The sequence below is a fragment of the Quercus lobata genome, chromosome 9 (genome assembly GCF_001633185.2).
Source record: "Quercus lobata isolate SW786 chromosome 9, ValleyOak3.0 Primary Assembly, whole genome shotgun sequence".
In the NCBI taxonomy this organism is placed as follows: domain Eukaryota; kingdom Viridiplantae; phylum Streptophyta; class Magnoliopsida; order Fagales; family Fagaceae; genus Quercus; species Quercus lobata.
Genome location: NC_044912.1, coordinates 44,289,512 through 44,308,049, shown reverse-complemented (window position 1 = coordinate 44,308,049; position 18,538 = coordinate 44,289,512). Strand labels below are relative to the sequence as shown.

The window sequence follows — 18,538 nt, the reverse complement described above, 5'->3', positions numbered from 1 at the left end:
ATAATTTCTCTATTTTAACTCTCCAAAAAAAAATTATTTTTTCAATCCTAACAAAGAAAAAAAAATTAACATTTTTAGCCTTAAAAAGGAAAAATAATTTATTTTTCTCCAAGAAACCCAAATTCTCCATTTTGTAATAAATCATATTAAATCTTTTTTTTTTCTTTTCTTTCTTTCTTATAAGAAGATAACCCAAACTCAAAAAAAATTTCAATTTTTTTCCCTTACGGACAACCATCTCTCCATATAATCTTGAGATAGAAGTGGCCAAGTTGAGAGCAAATTGTGTGCGTTTAGCATTGATTATTTTTGTCAACTTATTTTACTATTCAGCTTATTTTTTTCTATTATTCATGAGTCCCACTGTACTATTTTAACTAATTTTTACCTTTATCTACGGTACTTTCAGTAAAAGGTTTTTCAGTTTTAGCAAAATAAACGGATCCCAAATGGGAGTGAGATTGACTATGGGTTTTGCCCACAAGGGTTAGTCTTGAACTAGATTTGAGGTTAAATTAAAATGAGACCTGATACAACCTTTAGGATTAATGAGGTTCATTATGATTTTTTTTTTTTTTTTTTTGTGATGCCTTTTGGCCAATGTTCCATCCATATTTAAGAAAGTTTTGTGTTAGAACTTTCTAATGACATGCTAGTTTATAATAACGAATTAGAAGAGCACTTGGAGGCTGGAGCATCTGAAGTCTATCTTGGAGGCTCTCCGGCCTACACCACCGACCCTATGCTAAAAAGGCTAAATAATAATTTGGCTACGATGACAAAACTAGATTGGTATATTAATAGGTAAAGTTTAAAAAAAATCCAATTAGATTCTACAATTGAAATCTAATTTTGCGTCATATGTTCTAAATTAGTTGTTTTTATAGAGTCTTATTTTTTAATTTTGGAGTCAAATGTGGGGTCACATCATAAATATTCATCCAAGTAAGTTATTCAAAAACTAAGGAGTCTAGAATTAATAAACATATTTTTAAAAAAAAAATTAAAAAATGGACAATTTACATTTTTTACCTAATAATATTCTTAAATGACTTTTTAAAGAGTTAAAAAATATATATATATAAGAATGATTATCAATAATATTTAAATTATATATATAAGAATTATATAATGCATCTTAATGTATATCTTTTAAATATATCCATACATATGTATGGAGTTATAAGCTAGTTCATATAATAGAAGGGAAAACTTTATTTTAAAAGGGGTGTAAATAATTACATATTAGCTAATTTACAATGTATCAGCCTCCCTCTGGGAAAGCTTCTCTCAAAAAAGTGTTGTTCTCTCAAAACTTAGCAGGCACAAGTCCTATACTTGATCCATCAGGGTTAAGGCTTCAACCTGTAATGAACAAAAAATCACAATATTAGTGGTATTATCCAAGTTCTGTGTTATATCTGTATAATCCTCATTTACATTGATATATCACAAGGCATTACTTTTTATAGAGTAGTTGGCACCAACTATAGAACAGATTGCTGCATCTTGCGCATACTTAGCCAGCCAGGGATCTTTGCTATTGACATGTCATGTCCCCTAGGAAATCATTGGGAAAAAAAAAAAAAAAAAATAGAAATCTGTCAGAAGTTGATGGATGGTGAAAATTACTTGGGATTGAGTCATTATTTCTATATGTAGCATAGCTATCAAACCCTGACAATCAACTTGTTTCATAGTTTGTCAATTGTGACATATACAGCTCAAGACTATATTATTCCTTTCCAAAAGAATTTAAAAAGAAGGCAAAAATGCAAAACTGACCCTTTAATTTTCACTGTTCTTCATTTCAGTTTTCTAACTTTCAGTTTTATCAATTTAGTTCTTTAACTTTTGATTTTTGTCAATTTAAGGCTCCGTTACAACTCAGTTAGTGTTGCCGTTAGATATGTTTGAAACGATGCCGTTTTGCTCTTTTTTTTTTTTTTTTTAATTCGAAATTAAAATAAAATAAGAAAAATCTGGAAAAAAAAAAAAAAATATATATATATATATATATATATTAAGGGAACGACGTCGTCATTCCCCTTCGTCTTTGAATGCACCCGGTCTCCACAAACCCCTCTGACGAGCTCGATGAGCTTGCACCCGAACTCGTGCCCAAACTTGAACTCGAACCCGATGTCATGGATGGGTCATCCGCACTGTAACCCGAGGTCATGGATAATATCTCGACAGTTTTGTTAGGATTGTCGTTGGCTTGGCGGAGGGCCAAAACGATGTCGTCTAGAGAAGCCAAAGAGAAAGCCTCCGCTAAGGCCTTGAAGATCTTACTCTATTTGTCTTCTTCGGCAATCAAAACAATGCCGCCTTTGTCGCCGGCGACAGGATTAGAGACTCGAGGCCTCCTTTTCTTCTTCCTCGTGTTCTTCATTTGCGTATCAGAATGGAAGATCAACGGCCGAGATTCAACGATCGCGGTGAGGATTCTGATTTCCTTCCTTTTTTTTTTTCCCAGATTTTTCTTATTTTATTTTAATTCCGAATTAAAAAATATTTAAAAAAAAAAGAAAAGAAAAAAGAAGAAGAAGAAGAAGAGAGCAAAACAGCGTCGTTTCAAGCATATTTAACGGCAACACTAACTGAGTTGTAACGGAGCCTTGAATTGACAAAAATTGAAAGTTAGAGATTGAATTGACAAAATTGAAAGTTAAAGGACTGAAATAAAAAACAGTGAAAGTTAGAGGGTCAGTTTTGCATTTTTGCCTAAAAAGAAAAAGAAAACCCCCACTCAAATTAAAATGAAACTTTCAAATAGTCAAGATTTGAAGTGAAGCATAGTAAGGAAAAAAAATTTAACTTTAAACCAATTTGAAATTATTTTCCTCCAACCCACTATGTGGCAATTGAAGAAACCATAATGTTTATTTATAGTTTTATTTACATGACTTTTTAAATGAATCATGTGACTTGTTTAAATAATATACATGAATAGTCTTATAAACCTTCATGTAGTGGGTTGGAGAAGATAACTCCAACCTAGTTTGGAGCTAAATTTTGTCCCAAATAGAATGTAGAATACAATAAAATATTGTCAACTAAGCTTTGTACTTTTACTTTTTTTGTTTTCCCATAATCTATATATATATATATATATATATCTAAAAGTTGAAGTTTAGCATTTATTGTTACTACGCTTTTATTAAGTTACCTCATCCTTTATGTCATTGCCACATCATTATATTTTTCATCTTTATTTTTTACTTCTAATTTTCTTGACATTATTAAATATAAAAATACATTGGCTTTACAAATTCTTCCTAGGCCGTTTTAATGTTACATATTTATCTACTTTAATTTTAATGTTATAACTAAGTATTGTCTTTACATATTCCACTAAGGCGGTTTTAACTTTACATATAATTTTGACCCCTTTTTTTTATAATGTAATTTTGATCATTTATCTTCCTTTATTTTATCTCTTTTTATTATCATCCTCTTACCATAAACTTGTCACTCTTTCCCAATTATGCATATTTTATTTTCCCACACAAAAGGTTCTCTCTCTCTCTCTCTCTCTCTTATTTGTTTTTCATTTTTTGTTGGATTTTTATGAAGTTTGTACACCCATTGTCTTATTGTTGACTAGCTCATTTGTGTTCCTTTATGCAAGTATTTTCTTTTTATCATTTTATTTGCAACACTAAATACTTTTAATGTTGTTGACCAGATTTGGGGCAAAATTATATTATAATATGTCCATATTTTTTGTTATTGTTAGGTTTTAGTTTATTTGGAAAACAATAAGATTGTTTGGACAATATGATGAAGAACAATTAGTGCAGTTGAAGAAGATGATGTTTGTGCAATTTCTTTTCACTATTTGTAAAAATATTGTTTAACAAATTAGCACCAAATTGTTTTATATTTATTATATGATGTTTTTAGATGCATGAGTAATTGTTTTTAAGCATTTATGAATATTTTGTATTGCTTATCTTCCTTATCTCATTAGTGTATTTCTTGAGATTTTTAAGAAAACAAATTCAATTTCGAGTTTAAAATTATTTAGTTATCTATCCATTTTTTGCATGTTGGATTAGATGTTAGATTAGATTATGATAGTATTAACATAATATGTGGCTTGATCACAAACATCATGTATAATAGAATAATTTTTTTGAATCTGATTATGCATTGAATATTTGGCTTGGTCACATCACATTTGAAATATTTTACATATTTGGGAGAATGACTTTGACTTTGACTTGGATTTGCCTTTTATTTTTCCCTTTCTTTTTTATTTGAATTGTAATTTTGTTGAATTTTATAAATTTTTTTGATACGTTTCTTAGTGTGTTTTTAATTGTACGATAGAAAAAATTGGGTTTGAATTTTTTTTTAAATTAAAAAAAATTTTCAAATTTTAGTTACCCTTTAATGATACATAAAATGTTATAAATACTTTTTATTAAAAAATTAATACTTTTTCAACGTTTGGAATTCTTGAGAAAAATTATATTGTTTTCATTTTCGTATGACAAAAATTATATATTACATTTGTGATTGTCATTGTAACAAATGAAAATATGATTATGAAATACATTTTTATTTATTAAATTAGTCCAAACTGTAAAAATAAATTTAATGAGACTATCTTAAAAATATTATCAGGTGTAACACGCGAGATCCGCAACTAGTTACATAATAATAATAAAACTTAGATCTATTTTGTAGCCAGCCTACCTGATTGGTTATTGTCAAGATTTTCAGGTCCCCTACTGGTGCTTGGCTTGCTAGTACTCGGCTGGGCCATTGCTTGATTCTGCAAAAGGAAATAGACCTTACTAGTTTCAACTACTTAAAGTCCCAAGTAGTTTAGTTATATGTGCGCTAAGGTGTGCTTAAAACTCAAAACCCTAAGTTCTGTTCAAGGTTTTCAAATGCATTTTGAAGAAGCACAAGGCACGCCTAAGCAAACTGTATTATTTGTTTGCTAAAAATATATATGAATCATAAAAATTAACCACTTGTTTTTGAAGGTAATGATATAAATTATTTATTTATTATACAAACAGCATTCTTAAAGTGGTGTAATAGAAAAAACAATTGATTGTTTGCATATCAAAAGACAAACAAGACAAATTACTTTTCTTTTGCTGTTTGGCCTTTGGCTTTTAGATATATTTTAACTTAAGTTTTATCATAGGTGTTATAGTTAAGTATATTTGTAAGTAGAATGGAATTATATAAATATTTGTGCTTAAATTTGAATTTACAACCTTTGTACAATGCATCAATTTGAGCTAATAGGCAAAATATATTACCTTCTCGAGTAAACTTTTTTCAATAATATGTCATGCATACTTTTATTAGAAGCTATTATATATTATATTTGAAAAATGTGTATTTTACTTCAATAAATCGTGCTTTGTGCCTAGACTCTAGGAGGCCTATGGGCTTAAGTGTGCTTGATGCTTTTGACAATGTTGGTCCCAAGAGAATAGTGATGGAATAGGGCCATGCACATTAACCTCAAGCATGTGGTAAGCTAAAAATGAATTAGAAAATTTCTTATCATTTTAAGTAATGAGAAAAAATATTTTTTTAATAAATTCTAAAGTAAAAGGAAGACAGAACAGGAGTAACTCAAGCCTGAGCTTAATTGCTCTTAACAAGATTGTAACATGTTCTCTATAAAAAGGTATGATCATCTAGGACAAACAGACAACTTTTTTTTTTTGTTTTTTGCTACTCCTTAATAATGCTGTAACCAGATATACTGAATCAAAAGTTATGACAAGGTAGGATGAGTGGTATCGTGATCTTTCAATCTATGTGTATGGATTCATAGTGGTCTACAAATAGCCTGGAATAGTGCAAAATGATAATTTCTCTTATCAGAAGAAACAGAACTATGTAAGTGGTAATATTATATTACATAGAGGTGGCAAAGAAGTTTCGCAAACACATCTAAGCCCTAACTCAGAGGCAAGATTAAGAAGTAAAAGTACCTGCGGTAGCGGTAACTGCATTTGGTGGGGAGCAACATACTGCTGATAAGGGTCGGTAAAATTTGGGAACCATGACTGGCTTGGATGTTGTGCCCCAAGTGAGTTCAGCATTTGTTCTGACTGGTTTGATTGGATTCTGGAAGGATCAGGCACAGGAACAGGCGGCATGAACGCTGGCATTGGGAATCTTGGTCCCAGATGAGCTGCTGCTCCTGTTGGCAACCCTGAACCAGCTAACATATTGGGAAATGGAAACATTGGCCGGTTGATGCCCATTTCCATGCCCATACCCATGCCCATCCCAATTCCCATACCCATTGTAGGCATATACTGCTGGACCCCAGGAAATATCATAGGGACCATGCCACATCCCATGGACATCATCTGCAGAAATATTTTAACACCTAATTTTCGTTATGAATAATGCATGAGGTCATAATTTTTATTGGTGAAGATATTGACCATATGAAATAAAAAATGAAGTACTGAAATACGTGTTTGTATACCAAGAACTTGTATAACTGCACAATATGCAGATTGTGACATATCATTTTTAAATATGCATTCTTCAAATTAAATGGACCATGCTACATGCTGGAAAATACCTAAAAGCTAAGTCAACTTTCAAAAATAGATAGTCATAATCCTTCATTTGCTGTTCCAGAAACTTTCTTGCATTCTCCTGGCCTGTTCTGGAATATTGGGCAAGTTAATCCAACAAAAGTCTAATCTGAGGTGAAAAGGACACAGTCCAATTTAAGAGAATCTATAATATTAGATTATTACTACTACCGATGTTTCAAACATTAAAATATGCTGTTCAAATCTAATGCAATTTTTTTATATTCCGAGTAAAATCTGCATGGATGGTCCTTAATTTTTAGCACTGCAGATAGCATAACTTCTCAAAGACATATTTCTGATATTTCATTAAATCGGCTTGGCTCTTCAGTAGAGACCCCACTGCATTAGACAGGATTCCACTGTGCATGGAGTGAGTAGGAAATTTCGGTGTAAGATAATTAATTCCTACCCAAGGATTCGACTTTCCAGAATCTAGAATAAGATATTTTGTCAAAACTAGTGGAAAACCTCCATAAAAGTGTAATATAAATGGACTGTTTTGGATAAATAAAATTCATCCCTTAGGAAAAATATAAATTTCTAGGGTCATGGATTTATCCAGAACCAGTGTACTTCCAGGAAGAAGTAATTTTAATGGTCTGTCTGGAAAATGAACTTATTTATTTATTTATTTATTTATTTTTTTGATCAGGAAAATGAACTTATTTCCCAAGGTAAAAGCTCAATGTTCCAAAAATTAATAACATGAATTGTATCAAAACTATTGCAGCATATTCACTTCCATCGTAAACCTAATTTCAAAGAGAATTCCAAGCGGGAGGATCAGGTTTGGCATTACAAAGGATCAAAATTTAAGCATCAGGTCTAGTATCTGTATCTAAGAAAAAGTAAATGTTAGAAAATACATTATATACGTGTTTTTTGTTGACGAGGACTGTATTTATTACATTGACCCCAGAGGACCCTTTAGTTAAGATCAAACAATTGAGGAGCATAGGTTACTCCATATGTCTCAAGTGCCAATAGGAAATATCTTGGCATGCCTAGATCATAAACATTGAAAAAGTCTATGCCAGTGCCCTTTGTTCTTTTTATTGGAAGATAAGAATACAAAGACTCACTATGCAGCCATATTATTCATGCAACCACAGAGAATTAAGGGGGTAGCACATTTGTGCCTCATCTTTTTGGTGCTTTTAATGCTCTCAATGAACAAATAATGCAGGCATATTATACTACTATTATTGTAATAAAAGGATTACGATTCTCATTATTATGTCTACTACATAAACACCACACCTGCAATTAAGCGAAACAACAATTTCTTCAGGAGTAGATTCAAGGTGGGAGACAAATTCTTGATTCGGTTCTCATTGCGAATGAGTGTGTGGATAGCCAAGGGAAGAGTAGGGTTCTTGAAGTCATTTGTAAACTTGATATTGAGAAAGCTTACGATCATGTGAATTGGGAGGCTTTGTTGAATTTGTTGAATAGAATGGGCTTTGGAGAGAAGTGGTGTAAGTGGATTCGTACTTGTATTTCCACGATTTAGTTCTCTGTTTTGATTAATGGGTCTCCAGCTGATTTTTTTGGTAGTTCGAGGGGTTTAAGACAAGGAGATCCGCTATCTCCTATGCTGTTTTTGATTATGATGGAAGTGTTTAGTAAGATGTTGAGAAGAGTGGAGGGAGCTGGCTTGATCCGTGGTTTTAGAGTTGAGGGTAGGAGGGGTGGTGGAGAATGTGTTACACATCTATTATTTGCAGATGATACCGTCCTTTTTTGTGATGCGGATGTGGAGCAAATTCTTCATATTCGGCTGTTGTTACTTAGTTTTCAAGTGGTCACGGGTTTGAAGGTTAATGTGCATAAGAGTGAAATGGTTCCAATAGGGGAGGTTGATGATGTGCATGTTCTGGCTGAAATTTTGGGCTGTAGAGTTGGTGTGTTGCCTATGCCTTATCTTGGTATGCCGTTGGGGTCTTCACATAACTTCCCTTCTATATGGAATCCTATTTTGGAAAATTTTGAGAGGCATCTAGCCGGGTGGAAGAAGTTGTATTTGTCCAAAGGGGGTCGACTGATGTTACCAAGAGTACGCTATCTAGTCTTCCTACATATTTTCTACCATTGTTCACAACTCCTACTCATGTGGCTAATAAAATAGAAAAGTTGCAAAGGGACTTTCTTTGGGGTGATAGTAAGACTCATCTGGTAGGTTGGGATAAAGTTTATGCGCCTATAGCCAATGGGGGCTTGGGGATTAGGAAACTTACTACTTTCAATAAGGCCTTACTGGGGAAATGGTTGTGGTGGTTTGGGAAGGAAGAGGGTCGGTTATGGAGGAGGGTGGTAGCTTCAAAATATGGGGAAGAATGGGGGGGATGGATCTCAAAGCTGGGCAGGGGAGCTCATGGGTGTGGTTTGTGGAGAGGTATTCGCATGGGATGGGAGGAATTTAGCAAAAATTGCCAGTTTGTTGTTGGGTTGGGGAATAGAGTGAGGTTTTGGCAGGATGGGTGGAATGGGGATCACCCTTTTCATTTGGCCTTCCCAAGGCTGTATGGTATTGCCGTTGATAAGGAGGTATCTGTAGAAGCCTCTTTGTTGAGGCAGGGGGTGGAGGATAGAAGAATTTGGGATGTTCGTTTTATTCGAGAATTTAATGATTGGGAGATGGATGAAGGGCTGCATTTTCTTCATATATTGGGAGCTAATACTCCTCCAATGTATGTGGGAGACCGGATGAGATGGAAATTGAAGCCTAATGGGGATTTTGACGTCCGGTCATATTATAACAAACTAAGGAACTCTCCCTCAATTGTCTTTCCTTGGAAAGCTATATGGAAAGCAAAGGCCCCTAGGTGAGTTTCTTTTTTTGTTTGGTGTGTTGCTTGGAATAAGGTCCTAACGGGTGATAACCCGAAATTGAGGAGATTGGTTTTTGTGGACTGGTGTATTATGTGCCGTCATTGTGGAGAGACGGTAGACTACTTATTTCTTCATTGTGGGATGACTTTTCGGTTTTGGAGCTTGTTTTTATAGCTTTTGGCTTGTCTTGGGTTATTCCTAGATCAATCCCAAATCTGCTTTTTGGCTGGTGGAATTGGTTGGGAAAGCACTTGTCTCAGATTTGGAATTTAGTTCCGTTGTGCATACTTTGGTGTATTTAGAGAGAACGGAATCAGTGCACCTTTGAGAATTTGGATAGTTCTGGTGATCAAATGATTGCGTCTTTTAGAGGAACTCTTTTTGATTGGTCTAGGGCTTGGAGACTCACGACTAGTGATTCTCTCCCTTCTTTTCTTAACTCTCTTTCTCTTTGTAATTAATTTGTTGTTTGGTTTTCTTTCTTTTTTTGTTTTTTCTCTGTTTTATTCTCCTTATATTCTCTGGTTTTGCTCTTTGCTCTTCTTGCATAGAGTAGCTTTTCGTATATATATCATTCTTACTTATAAAAAAAAAGATTCATGAATCTCAATAATTAGAGATTTATTTTCATCCAGCTTGCAAATAAAATATGACTGAGGCAGTTGGACCATTCGTGGAAACATTTGTATTTGAGAAACAAGATAAAAACAATATACCTGTACTTGCAACTGAAGTGACTTTAAGTATTCAATTGCCTCATCCAGCATTGAAGCTTTGTCTGACTGGAATTTAGAATGAACAAGAATTATAAAATAAGTCAACAGCGTATAAAAACAAACATCTACGTTTTTTTTTTTTTTTTTTTTAAGCTGCTATCCTAATAGTTGGGAAATATCTCAATTAAATAAATTATGTGTGACTGACCTTGTTGCAACGAGGTATGAGTTCCTGCAAAGCCTTCATCTTCTCATTTATCCTATCTCGACGTCTCTGCACATGAAAGCAACATTTAACCATTTGAAGTAAAATAACCCCATGAAATAGGGACAGAGTGTCAAAATTATTAGAATACTTGTAAGAGTACAGACCCTCTCCGAAAGATTGTGGACCTCTGCAGCACGGGATCTCTTTGTAGAGGTTGATCCACGAACCTGTTTCTTTGCATCCGCAGATTCAAACTCAACATCCTTTTACAATAAAAAGAGAGAATAATAAGATCATATAAAGTCAACTACAATCAATAAGGATATTAAAAAGAAGTACAGGGGTATTGAGCCCAAAAACCTAAACAGGAAAAAGAAGTTATAGCATGTGTGCACATAAAAGCACCATGAACATAAAACACAATCTATTTTCAAGTATGACTATTAATTTGGCCTGAAACATCTTCTAAAAATATACTTCCGGCAGTAGCTCATTTTTTTTCTCTTGAAGCTAGCAGTGCCATATGGGTAGCACTTGATTGCATATTTAAATGCTTCCCTCTGGCTCCCACAATTTTCAGAATGTAAAGCAAATGCTCATCATCACCAAGGTCACATTCTTAGCTCCTACTGCTTGAATGGAATAAATAGGTAGAATTACTCTTCCTCACTTTTTAAGTGAAGCCTTTGAACCCACCCCCCCCCCCCAAAACATCTACTTGTCTCAAGGAAATGAAAAACACCCTTATTATCCTAACATTTGAGGCACAAATCCATTATGTATAGACTAGATAACTGGGATGAACTGAAAGCAGATCCAAAATGTCAACTTACCACTAACTTTTTTTTTTTTTTAAGAGTTTGATTCTTGGACTTGAACCCGCGACTTATCACTTTTGATAGAAGGCACTTGCCATCACACTAAGGCTCGATCCCTAAAGAAAATCCTTTAACAAGTCCTAAATATTGCATGACTCAGTCCAGCCAAGTACCGATACTTTTTAGTTTTTATGCTCTAGTTTAAGTTATCAAATCAACGGCAACACTAATGCCCGCGAACACAACAAACGTGATATTTCTATAATAAAATTATAAATTCCCTCAGTTTTTTTTTTTTTTTTTTTTACAAGATAGAAATTATAATCTAATTTAATCTAAGTGTATATGTGTGTGGAAGCTTCCTCCTAGGGACTTAAACACTGGCCCTTGCCCTCCACACTACATAAGCACTAATATTTATAGTGTGACCAGAGTGACCATCGCATCAAAGGTGTACAGTTGTTCTCTCAGTTCTTTATATGAAGTGAATTACAGTTGGCTACCCTACTATTTATTACTTCACTATAAGAGCTCTTTCTTTTCTAGACTTTTAGGGGCTGTTTGGCATTGTTATTTAAACAGTAATTTTTAGTATTTAAACAACAATAACACTTCTGACAAATATTTCTATAATACTCAAACACGTATTTCTACAATACTGAAAACTAAACAACAATACTTAAATACTGCTACCAAACTTGCCCTTAATTTAACAAAAATAGTAGGTGGGAAAATGTCCACTAATGACAAAAGAAACGTTATAAAAAATAGAAAACAGCTCCCCAAACTGGACAATAAATTTGCCACTGTAGAATAATAGACTCGCATTCACATACTGAAAATCATAATTTCAACATGTAGCCCCCCATAATAGGGGTGGGGGCCATGATTTTGATAAATACATTTATCCCTAATGAAAAATAATTAAGAATTTTTTTTTTGACTTTTTGGTCCCCAAAAATTATGAGCACCGTCCTCTCAAAAGGAACTATGTTAAGTCTTTTAAATTATAATATTTAAGAAGTTCAATCTTTTGTAAAAAGGATAAAAGTGTTTTATAGAGATAATAAAAATATCTAATTTTCATCCATTTTTTTTAGTATTAAAGTTTATTTTATCAGAAAATACAATAAAATTTAGATATTTAATTCTTAATTTTGTATGACAATTTCCAATTGAGCTTTATGGCTTCTTATGTGAAAGAATGATATAGAATTAAATTCATTCATAATATTAAGAAGTTACGTATTAAAAAAATAATATAAAATTAAGAAGTTCAAAAGTGATAGAATCAAGAATTTTAGTATGGTATTAGTTATTTAGTTTACTTGTCTCTCAAAAAGCATGATAGTTTTCAATTTTTTCACTCACTTTTTATGCAAAATTCCTAGCTCTGCCTTGCCAGTTCTTATAAGCTATGATGCCAAAAACCATGTATGTCTGTCTTATCAAAAAAAGAAAAAAAAAAAAGAAAACCATGTATGTATGTGTGAGAGACCACGCCCAAAATGGGGGGTGTTTTCAGTATATTCAATTCAGTTAGGATTTCCTCTAAAAAAAAAAAAAAAAAAAAAAACAGTTAGTATGAATCCACATAATATTATACGTACAATATTTTGGGAGTACAATAAATAATTTATTAAAATAGTAGATTTTATCATAAATTTAATTAGTGATATCATTATTATTTGAGAAAAGTAAATCCAAAGTAATACTAAGGATATACTCATTCTCATATGCAAATCCATACCTTACTTGTGTGTCAAGTCTTGATTGGATTTCAACACAAGTATTTGAAGATGTTGAAATCTAATGTGTTGAAATCCAATCAAGACTTGACACACAAGTAGGGTGTGGAATTTTCTATACAAACACATGAGAATGATAATTATTATTTGCAAAAGGCACAATGTGTCTCTTTTATATCTTTCACTAATTTATTTCATTCTTCTATATCTTTCAACTTATTTTGTCACAACTCTAATATAACAAGTTTTGATTGAATGTCTATAACTTTCATATGAACCTTTCATTTTTTTTTTCTTTCTCAACTACTCATAATCAACGAGCCGTGGCAAAAGACATTATTATGATCCTGGATTTTATCATGAAAATTTCAACCAACACTACTTAATCTCAAGAAAAAAAGAAAGGAAAAAGTTTGAACCCAAACAATTCCCAACCCGTTCAAATTCATTGGAAAAATAGACATTCGGTGTTTTTAATTTTTTTTCTTTTTTAAACTAAGTATTTAACACATGTTGATCTAAATGTGAGTGCGATAGAAAGTCACCAATTTGTCGGTCCAGCATGTTGTACACAGGCACAGTTGAGAGTGAGACATACGTGTGGAATTGTGGTTCCGCCCGCCGATAAGTCGGTCTAGGCTCCATGTGATGTGTTACATATTTTGATGAGTTGGATAAACATGAATAATAGTTGTCAGTGGTCACACTCACACACATGTGACGTAATAAATGCACGACAATTTGTTAGTTCAGCTAGCAACATTTGATTTTTCCAAACCATGTGTTATTAATGTTTGGTGTTTTGATTCTTTATGACAAAGAAAGGGACATTCTAACGAGAATATTCGTCATGTATTTTAAGAAAACTTTAATATCATTTTTATGAAAAATAAAATAAGTAGTCAAAATATTAATCATATATATATTTATTTTTATAAAAAATTTTCTTTAAATGAATGGTTAATCAACACTACGAGACATTTCGTTAGCATTTTTCTAAAAGAAATTGGAAATGCTAAAACAGTGAAGGAGACGAGGAAGCCAGTCCCGAGAAACATGCCGACGCCGTCCACGCAAAAATAAAAAAAACATAATCAATCATATGATGCAGCCTACATCTGTTACCAATCATCCTTCACTTTTCATAAAAATTAAACTCCATCACACACGTGGCTTGTTACAAAGTAAGACATATCCACCACGTGTCCCTCTACAGCCTTAAAAGCATAAACGAACAGAATACATGCACCAATAATGTGACAACATTTTTCCAATTAGTTCGCTAAATTTTTATGGGCAATCTACGATATTTGTCCCCCATCTTTCACATGACATTATAATGTCATATTTTAATTTGATACTTAATTTTTTAATTATATTAATTTGGTTCATAATTTTTCAATACATTATTAATTTAATCCCTATTATTATTATCTTTTAGATGAAAATGGTTGACATAGCTAATTCTCTAAATAAAAAACTAATTTTCATTGATATGACAATAAATTATTATTATTTTTTAAATATTTGTTAAGTTAGCAAATTCCATCTAAGAGATAATGATGCAGATTAAATTAACACGACATTGATATATTAGAAATTAAATTCACACAATTGAAAGATTGTTGTCCTAATTAAAATATGTGCAAAAGATCCAGACCAAAAACATAGTTTAACATTTTTTTTTAATTTATCTTTACCAATTTATATCAGCAATAAGTGTCAATTTTAAAAAAAAATATCTGGACTTAAAAAAAAAAAAAAACAATTTTGAGTCTAGTCAACAGTATGCAACAGCATACACATATGGTATGGTGCATGAGTTTCCATTGCATGGACCAACCAGTTCCAAAGGTTGTCTTGTTTCCATACGAAACCTCATTTGTCATCACCAGTAGCATATCGAAATAAGCAATTGTAATGTACCAAAATCTCCTTTTCTTTTTTCTTTTTTTCAATTTGATTGTATAACTCTCAAAAAAATTTAAAAATTGGAAAATATTGTCAGCAAATCCAAGAACCTGGTAGAATCTGGGTAAGACATACAAAATATGTATATGACAGAAAATCCTAAATGTAACACCTGGCATATATAGACCATTGCTAATTAGGATGGTGAGATAAAAGGTCCGTTTAGATAAAACTTATTTTATTGAAATTGAAAACACTATAAGAAAATAATTTTTAAATGTGTAAATAATATCGTGAAACTTATTTTTAATGAAAAAATAACTAAAAAATAGAATTTGTAAGATATATCATATATGAACATGCACTATTCACAGAGAACCATCAAAAGTTGCGGTTTAAACCAAAAAAAAAAAAACAACAAAAAAACAAGAGAAAACGTGTCGTAGCTAATGCATACGCCAATAAACGTGGATCCAATCACAAAAAAAAAGTATTTTTTATTTTTATAGGAGTACAAAGCAAAGCCTTATTAATAATGAATGAAATTCCTTCTTTTTTTTTTGTTTGTTTGTTTGTGGTGGTAAACAATGAAATCCGTATGTGTTCATCATTTATTCTCTCAATTTTATGAATTAAAATTTAGTATTGCATAAAATAATATCCCAAAAAGATAAAATATATCTAATGATAGATATTAGATAGACGAAGAAGGTGACGTTGACCAACGTCACACCTAATCAGGGTAGCCGAGAGAGAGAGAGTGAGAGTGAAAAAGTAGTTGAAAGTGAAGTGAGTGAATGACATACCTCGCTGCGGCACTCAGCGTCAGCGTCGGCGTCGGCGTCGTCGGCTTCCATTGATTTCCGCTTCCGATCTTCACCTGCCGCCTCCTCCTTCTGACCCGCCTCCGCACTTGCGCTCGAACACCCTGGCGACGAAGTCACCGTCATCTCACAAGTCATCATCTCCACCTTGCTCCTATCACCACCGCCACGACCACCACCGGAAGATGTAACTGCCACCTCAGCGCCACCTCCGCTCATGGTAGCGCAACCCTTATCCACCACAGCCCAAGTCTCGGGAGTCTCGTTCGAATCCACCATCGTACTCGATTCCCTCACCACCGCCATTCTCTTGTTAGTTTCTTCATCACAATAATAACCCTTTTGTCTCGACGGGAACTGACTCACCTTCGACTCCGCCAACTCACTCCTTCTCGAAGGCGTAATCGGTGGCCTCGACGGCGGCGGCGGCTGGCTTGACCGAACCATAGGGTTAATATTGGTGTGAGTAGTAATCTGACTGTGACTACTCATATTCATATTGTTGTTGTTGTTGTTGTCAAGAAGTTCAAGTTGTGCACAGAAATTGTCCTCATCGAGAGGGTAGTGAAGCCAAGCTGCCATTTCATCTTCTTGCATAAATATATGGTTGTTGTTGTTGTTGTTGTCGTTCTCTTGTTCCAATTTCGACGGTGGAGATCTTCTTATAGATCTTTGGTTCTGACTCTGCATAACCACTTGCCCGTTTTGCCACAACAGCTCCATGATCTCATTTTCTGGCCTGTGTATTTCTCAGTATAAATTTTTTTGAAATAATTTCAATAAAGAATTGATTAATTAAAAAAAAGCTTACAAAGGTGATTTTCTGGAGCGAGAAACAGCAGAAGATGAGGAAGGGAATGAGTAATCTTCGTCCATTTCAAAATCCGGAACGCAGTGATGATTAATCATCCTTTTTTTTTTTTTTTTTTTTTTCAAACAAACAATAACTCTCTGCAAAACCAACAAATATGTATTAGTTACAAAAAGAATGACTACTACTGCAACTCGATGAGTAAAAGCAAAAACTCACTCACCCTAAAAAAATTTCCAATCTGTTATAAGGTTATAAATGCCACATGTATATAGATGAAGAGACTTTGTGAAATTTGGTGTTTTTGTGTCTCTCGACAACTCTGTGACTCTTCTGTTGTGTGGTTCATGTATGTGAAAGAGGGGAGAGAGAGAGAGAGACAGAGAGAAATGGGGAAATTATGTAGTGAAGATTTTGTGTTGGGTGTTTGTGTTTCTTTGCATTTTGTGCGCTAATGCCTCTTGCAGCAGTACAAAGATAAGGTCACTCAGAATAATGTTTTTAGGAAACTGACGAAATTGATTTTTGTAACCATGTGCGCTTCTTGCTTTTTTTCCCTACTCCACATATTTTTGTTTTCTTTTATTTCATTATTTTAACAATTTTTTTTATGAGAAACACTGCACCTTTATTAATCATTTGCAATAGACAGTTCATATTTAAATAAGTCACATAATATAAAATTTATATATAGGGTGTATTTAGATACTACATATTTTGTTAAAATTGAAAAATTATTGTTGAAAGTATTGTAGAAAAATATAAAAGTTAGTTTAAATAGTATAGTGAGGTTCATGAATAGTATCAAAAAGTGCAGTAAGATCCATGAATAGTAGAAAAAATAAGTTGAATAGTGAAATAATTTTTATTTTTCATCCTATCCCAAATGCACACATAATTTGGCTCCAAAATAAAAAGACAGCTTATTTTACTATTTAACTTATTTTTATTACTATTCATGAGTCTCACTTTACTTTTTTATATTATTTATGAATTTCATTGTATTATTTTAACTAATTTCTATATTTATCTATTGTATTTTTAACAAAAAATTTTTAATTTTAATAAAATAAACGGAAGTCAAATAGACCCATAGTTAAGTCGTGTAAAGCATGATAGCTTTACCATTTGAAGTAAAAAAAAAAATTTGTTATCAGTGTTTTTAAGAACTAGAGTATTGGTTTTGCTACTTTCGTCTAACATTTATTTTACCCAAAAGTACTGGGAATATATTGTGCTTTATATTCAGTCAATGTCATTCATCGTGTACACTAGTAGTAATAATAAGCCAGGCATCTGGTTATCCAATAATCAATATACCCCAATCGGTCTCGTGGGGACATTTCGCAATAGTGCTCTTGTGGGAGCGCACTTTGAAAGTATATGTAACATGTATGGTACAAATTCTCTCTCCTTTCTTTTCTTTTTCTGTTTTCTTGCTCAACCAATCCTTTCTAATCGTTATCATTATCTTTTTCTCTAAAAGTGCTTTGGGGAAGTAGTTTAGTTTGTAACTGTTAAAAGATCTTTGCTATGTTTCTTAGCTTTTTTTTTTTTTTCTTAAGAATAGTTTTCTATTTTCTAACCCCAAAAACTTGTTTAGTAACCACAAAAAAGTTAAAAACAAAAATAGTTCTCAAACTACAAAGGAAATAGAAAATAGGCATTTACTTGTTTTAAACGTCTAGTTCACTAAAAGCGCAGAGAAAATAACTTGACACCCACAATTAATGAATCAACGTCTTAGTTCGAATCCTACTGAAAGCAAAACAAGGAATTTCAACATTCTTTGCATGCCACTCTGCGTAATTTGGAAATCTCAAAAAAAAGGACCACCTTTGCTCATTGATGGCTTCAATTGATTGCAGGAGCCTCGGTTTGCTTTTTGGTGCATAAATTAGCCAAGTTGAGGTGCGATTTGTTTGCTTTTTGGCACCAAGAATTTGCTATTGATATATGTTTTCCTTGCCTGTAGCTCACACTGTTGTTAATGATTATCATTATCTGATGTGGTCGTGGCTTTTGAAGTGGTGGCCTAGAGGTTTAATGTGTGGGTTTGCCAATGCTACGT

At 32.9% G+C, this 18,538-nt stretch overlaps 1 protein-coding gene across 1 annotated transcript; it reads right to left on the bottom strand.

Annotated features, from left to right (window-relative positions):
* Positions 1-1,191: 1,191 nt before the first annotated feature.
* Positions 1,192-16,968, bottom strand: LOC115959792 (transcription factor PIF1). The gene is made up of 10 exons (XM_031078374.1): positions 16,691-16,968; positions 16,468-16,607; positions 15,639-16,395; positions 10,520-10,618; positions 10,356-10,421; positions 10,148-10,213; positions 5,976-6,359; positions 4,708-4,786; positions 1,464-1,560; positions 1,192-1,365 (listed from the first exon to the last, which is right to left on the bottom strand). The coding sequence occupies exons 2-9, from the start codon at positions 16,563-16,565 to the stop codon at positions 1,541-1,543; spliced, it is 1,569 nt and encodes a 522-aa protein (XP_030934234.1). The 5' UTR covers positions 16,566-16,607; positions 16,691-16,968; the 3' UTR covers positions 1,192-1,365; positions 1,464-1,540.
* Between the last annotated feature and the right edge of the window lie 1,570 nt (positions 16,969-18,538).

Excerpts from the sequence above, each read along its gene's own strand:
- LOC115959792 (XM_031078374.1), bottom strand. The coding sequence starts at position 16,565 with ATGATTAATCATCACTGCGTTCCGGATTTTGAAATGGACGAAGATTAC. Across the intron at positions 10,619-15,638 it reads ACGCTGAGTGCCGCAGCGAG|GATGTTGAGTTTGAATCTGC; the intron begins GTATGTCATTCA and ends TTATTGTAAAAG. Across the intron at positions 6,360-10,147 it reads CACTTCAGTTGCAAGTACAG|ATGATGTCCATGGGATGTGG; the intron begins GTATATTGTTTT and ends ATATTTCTGCAG.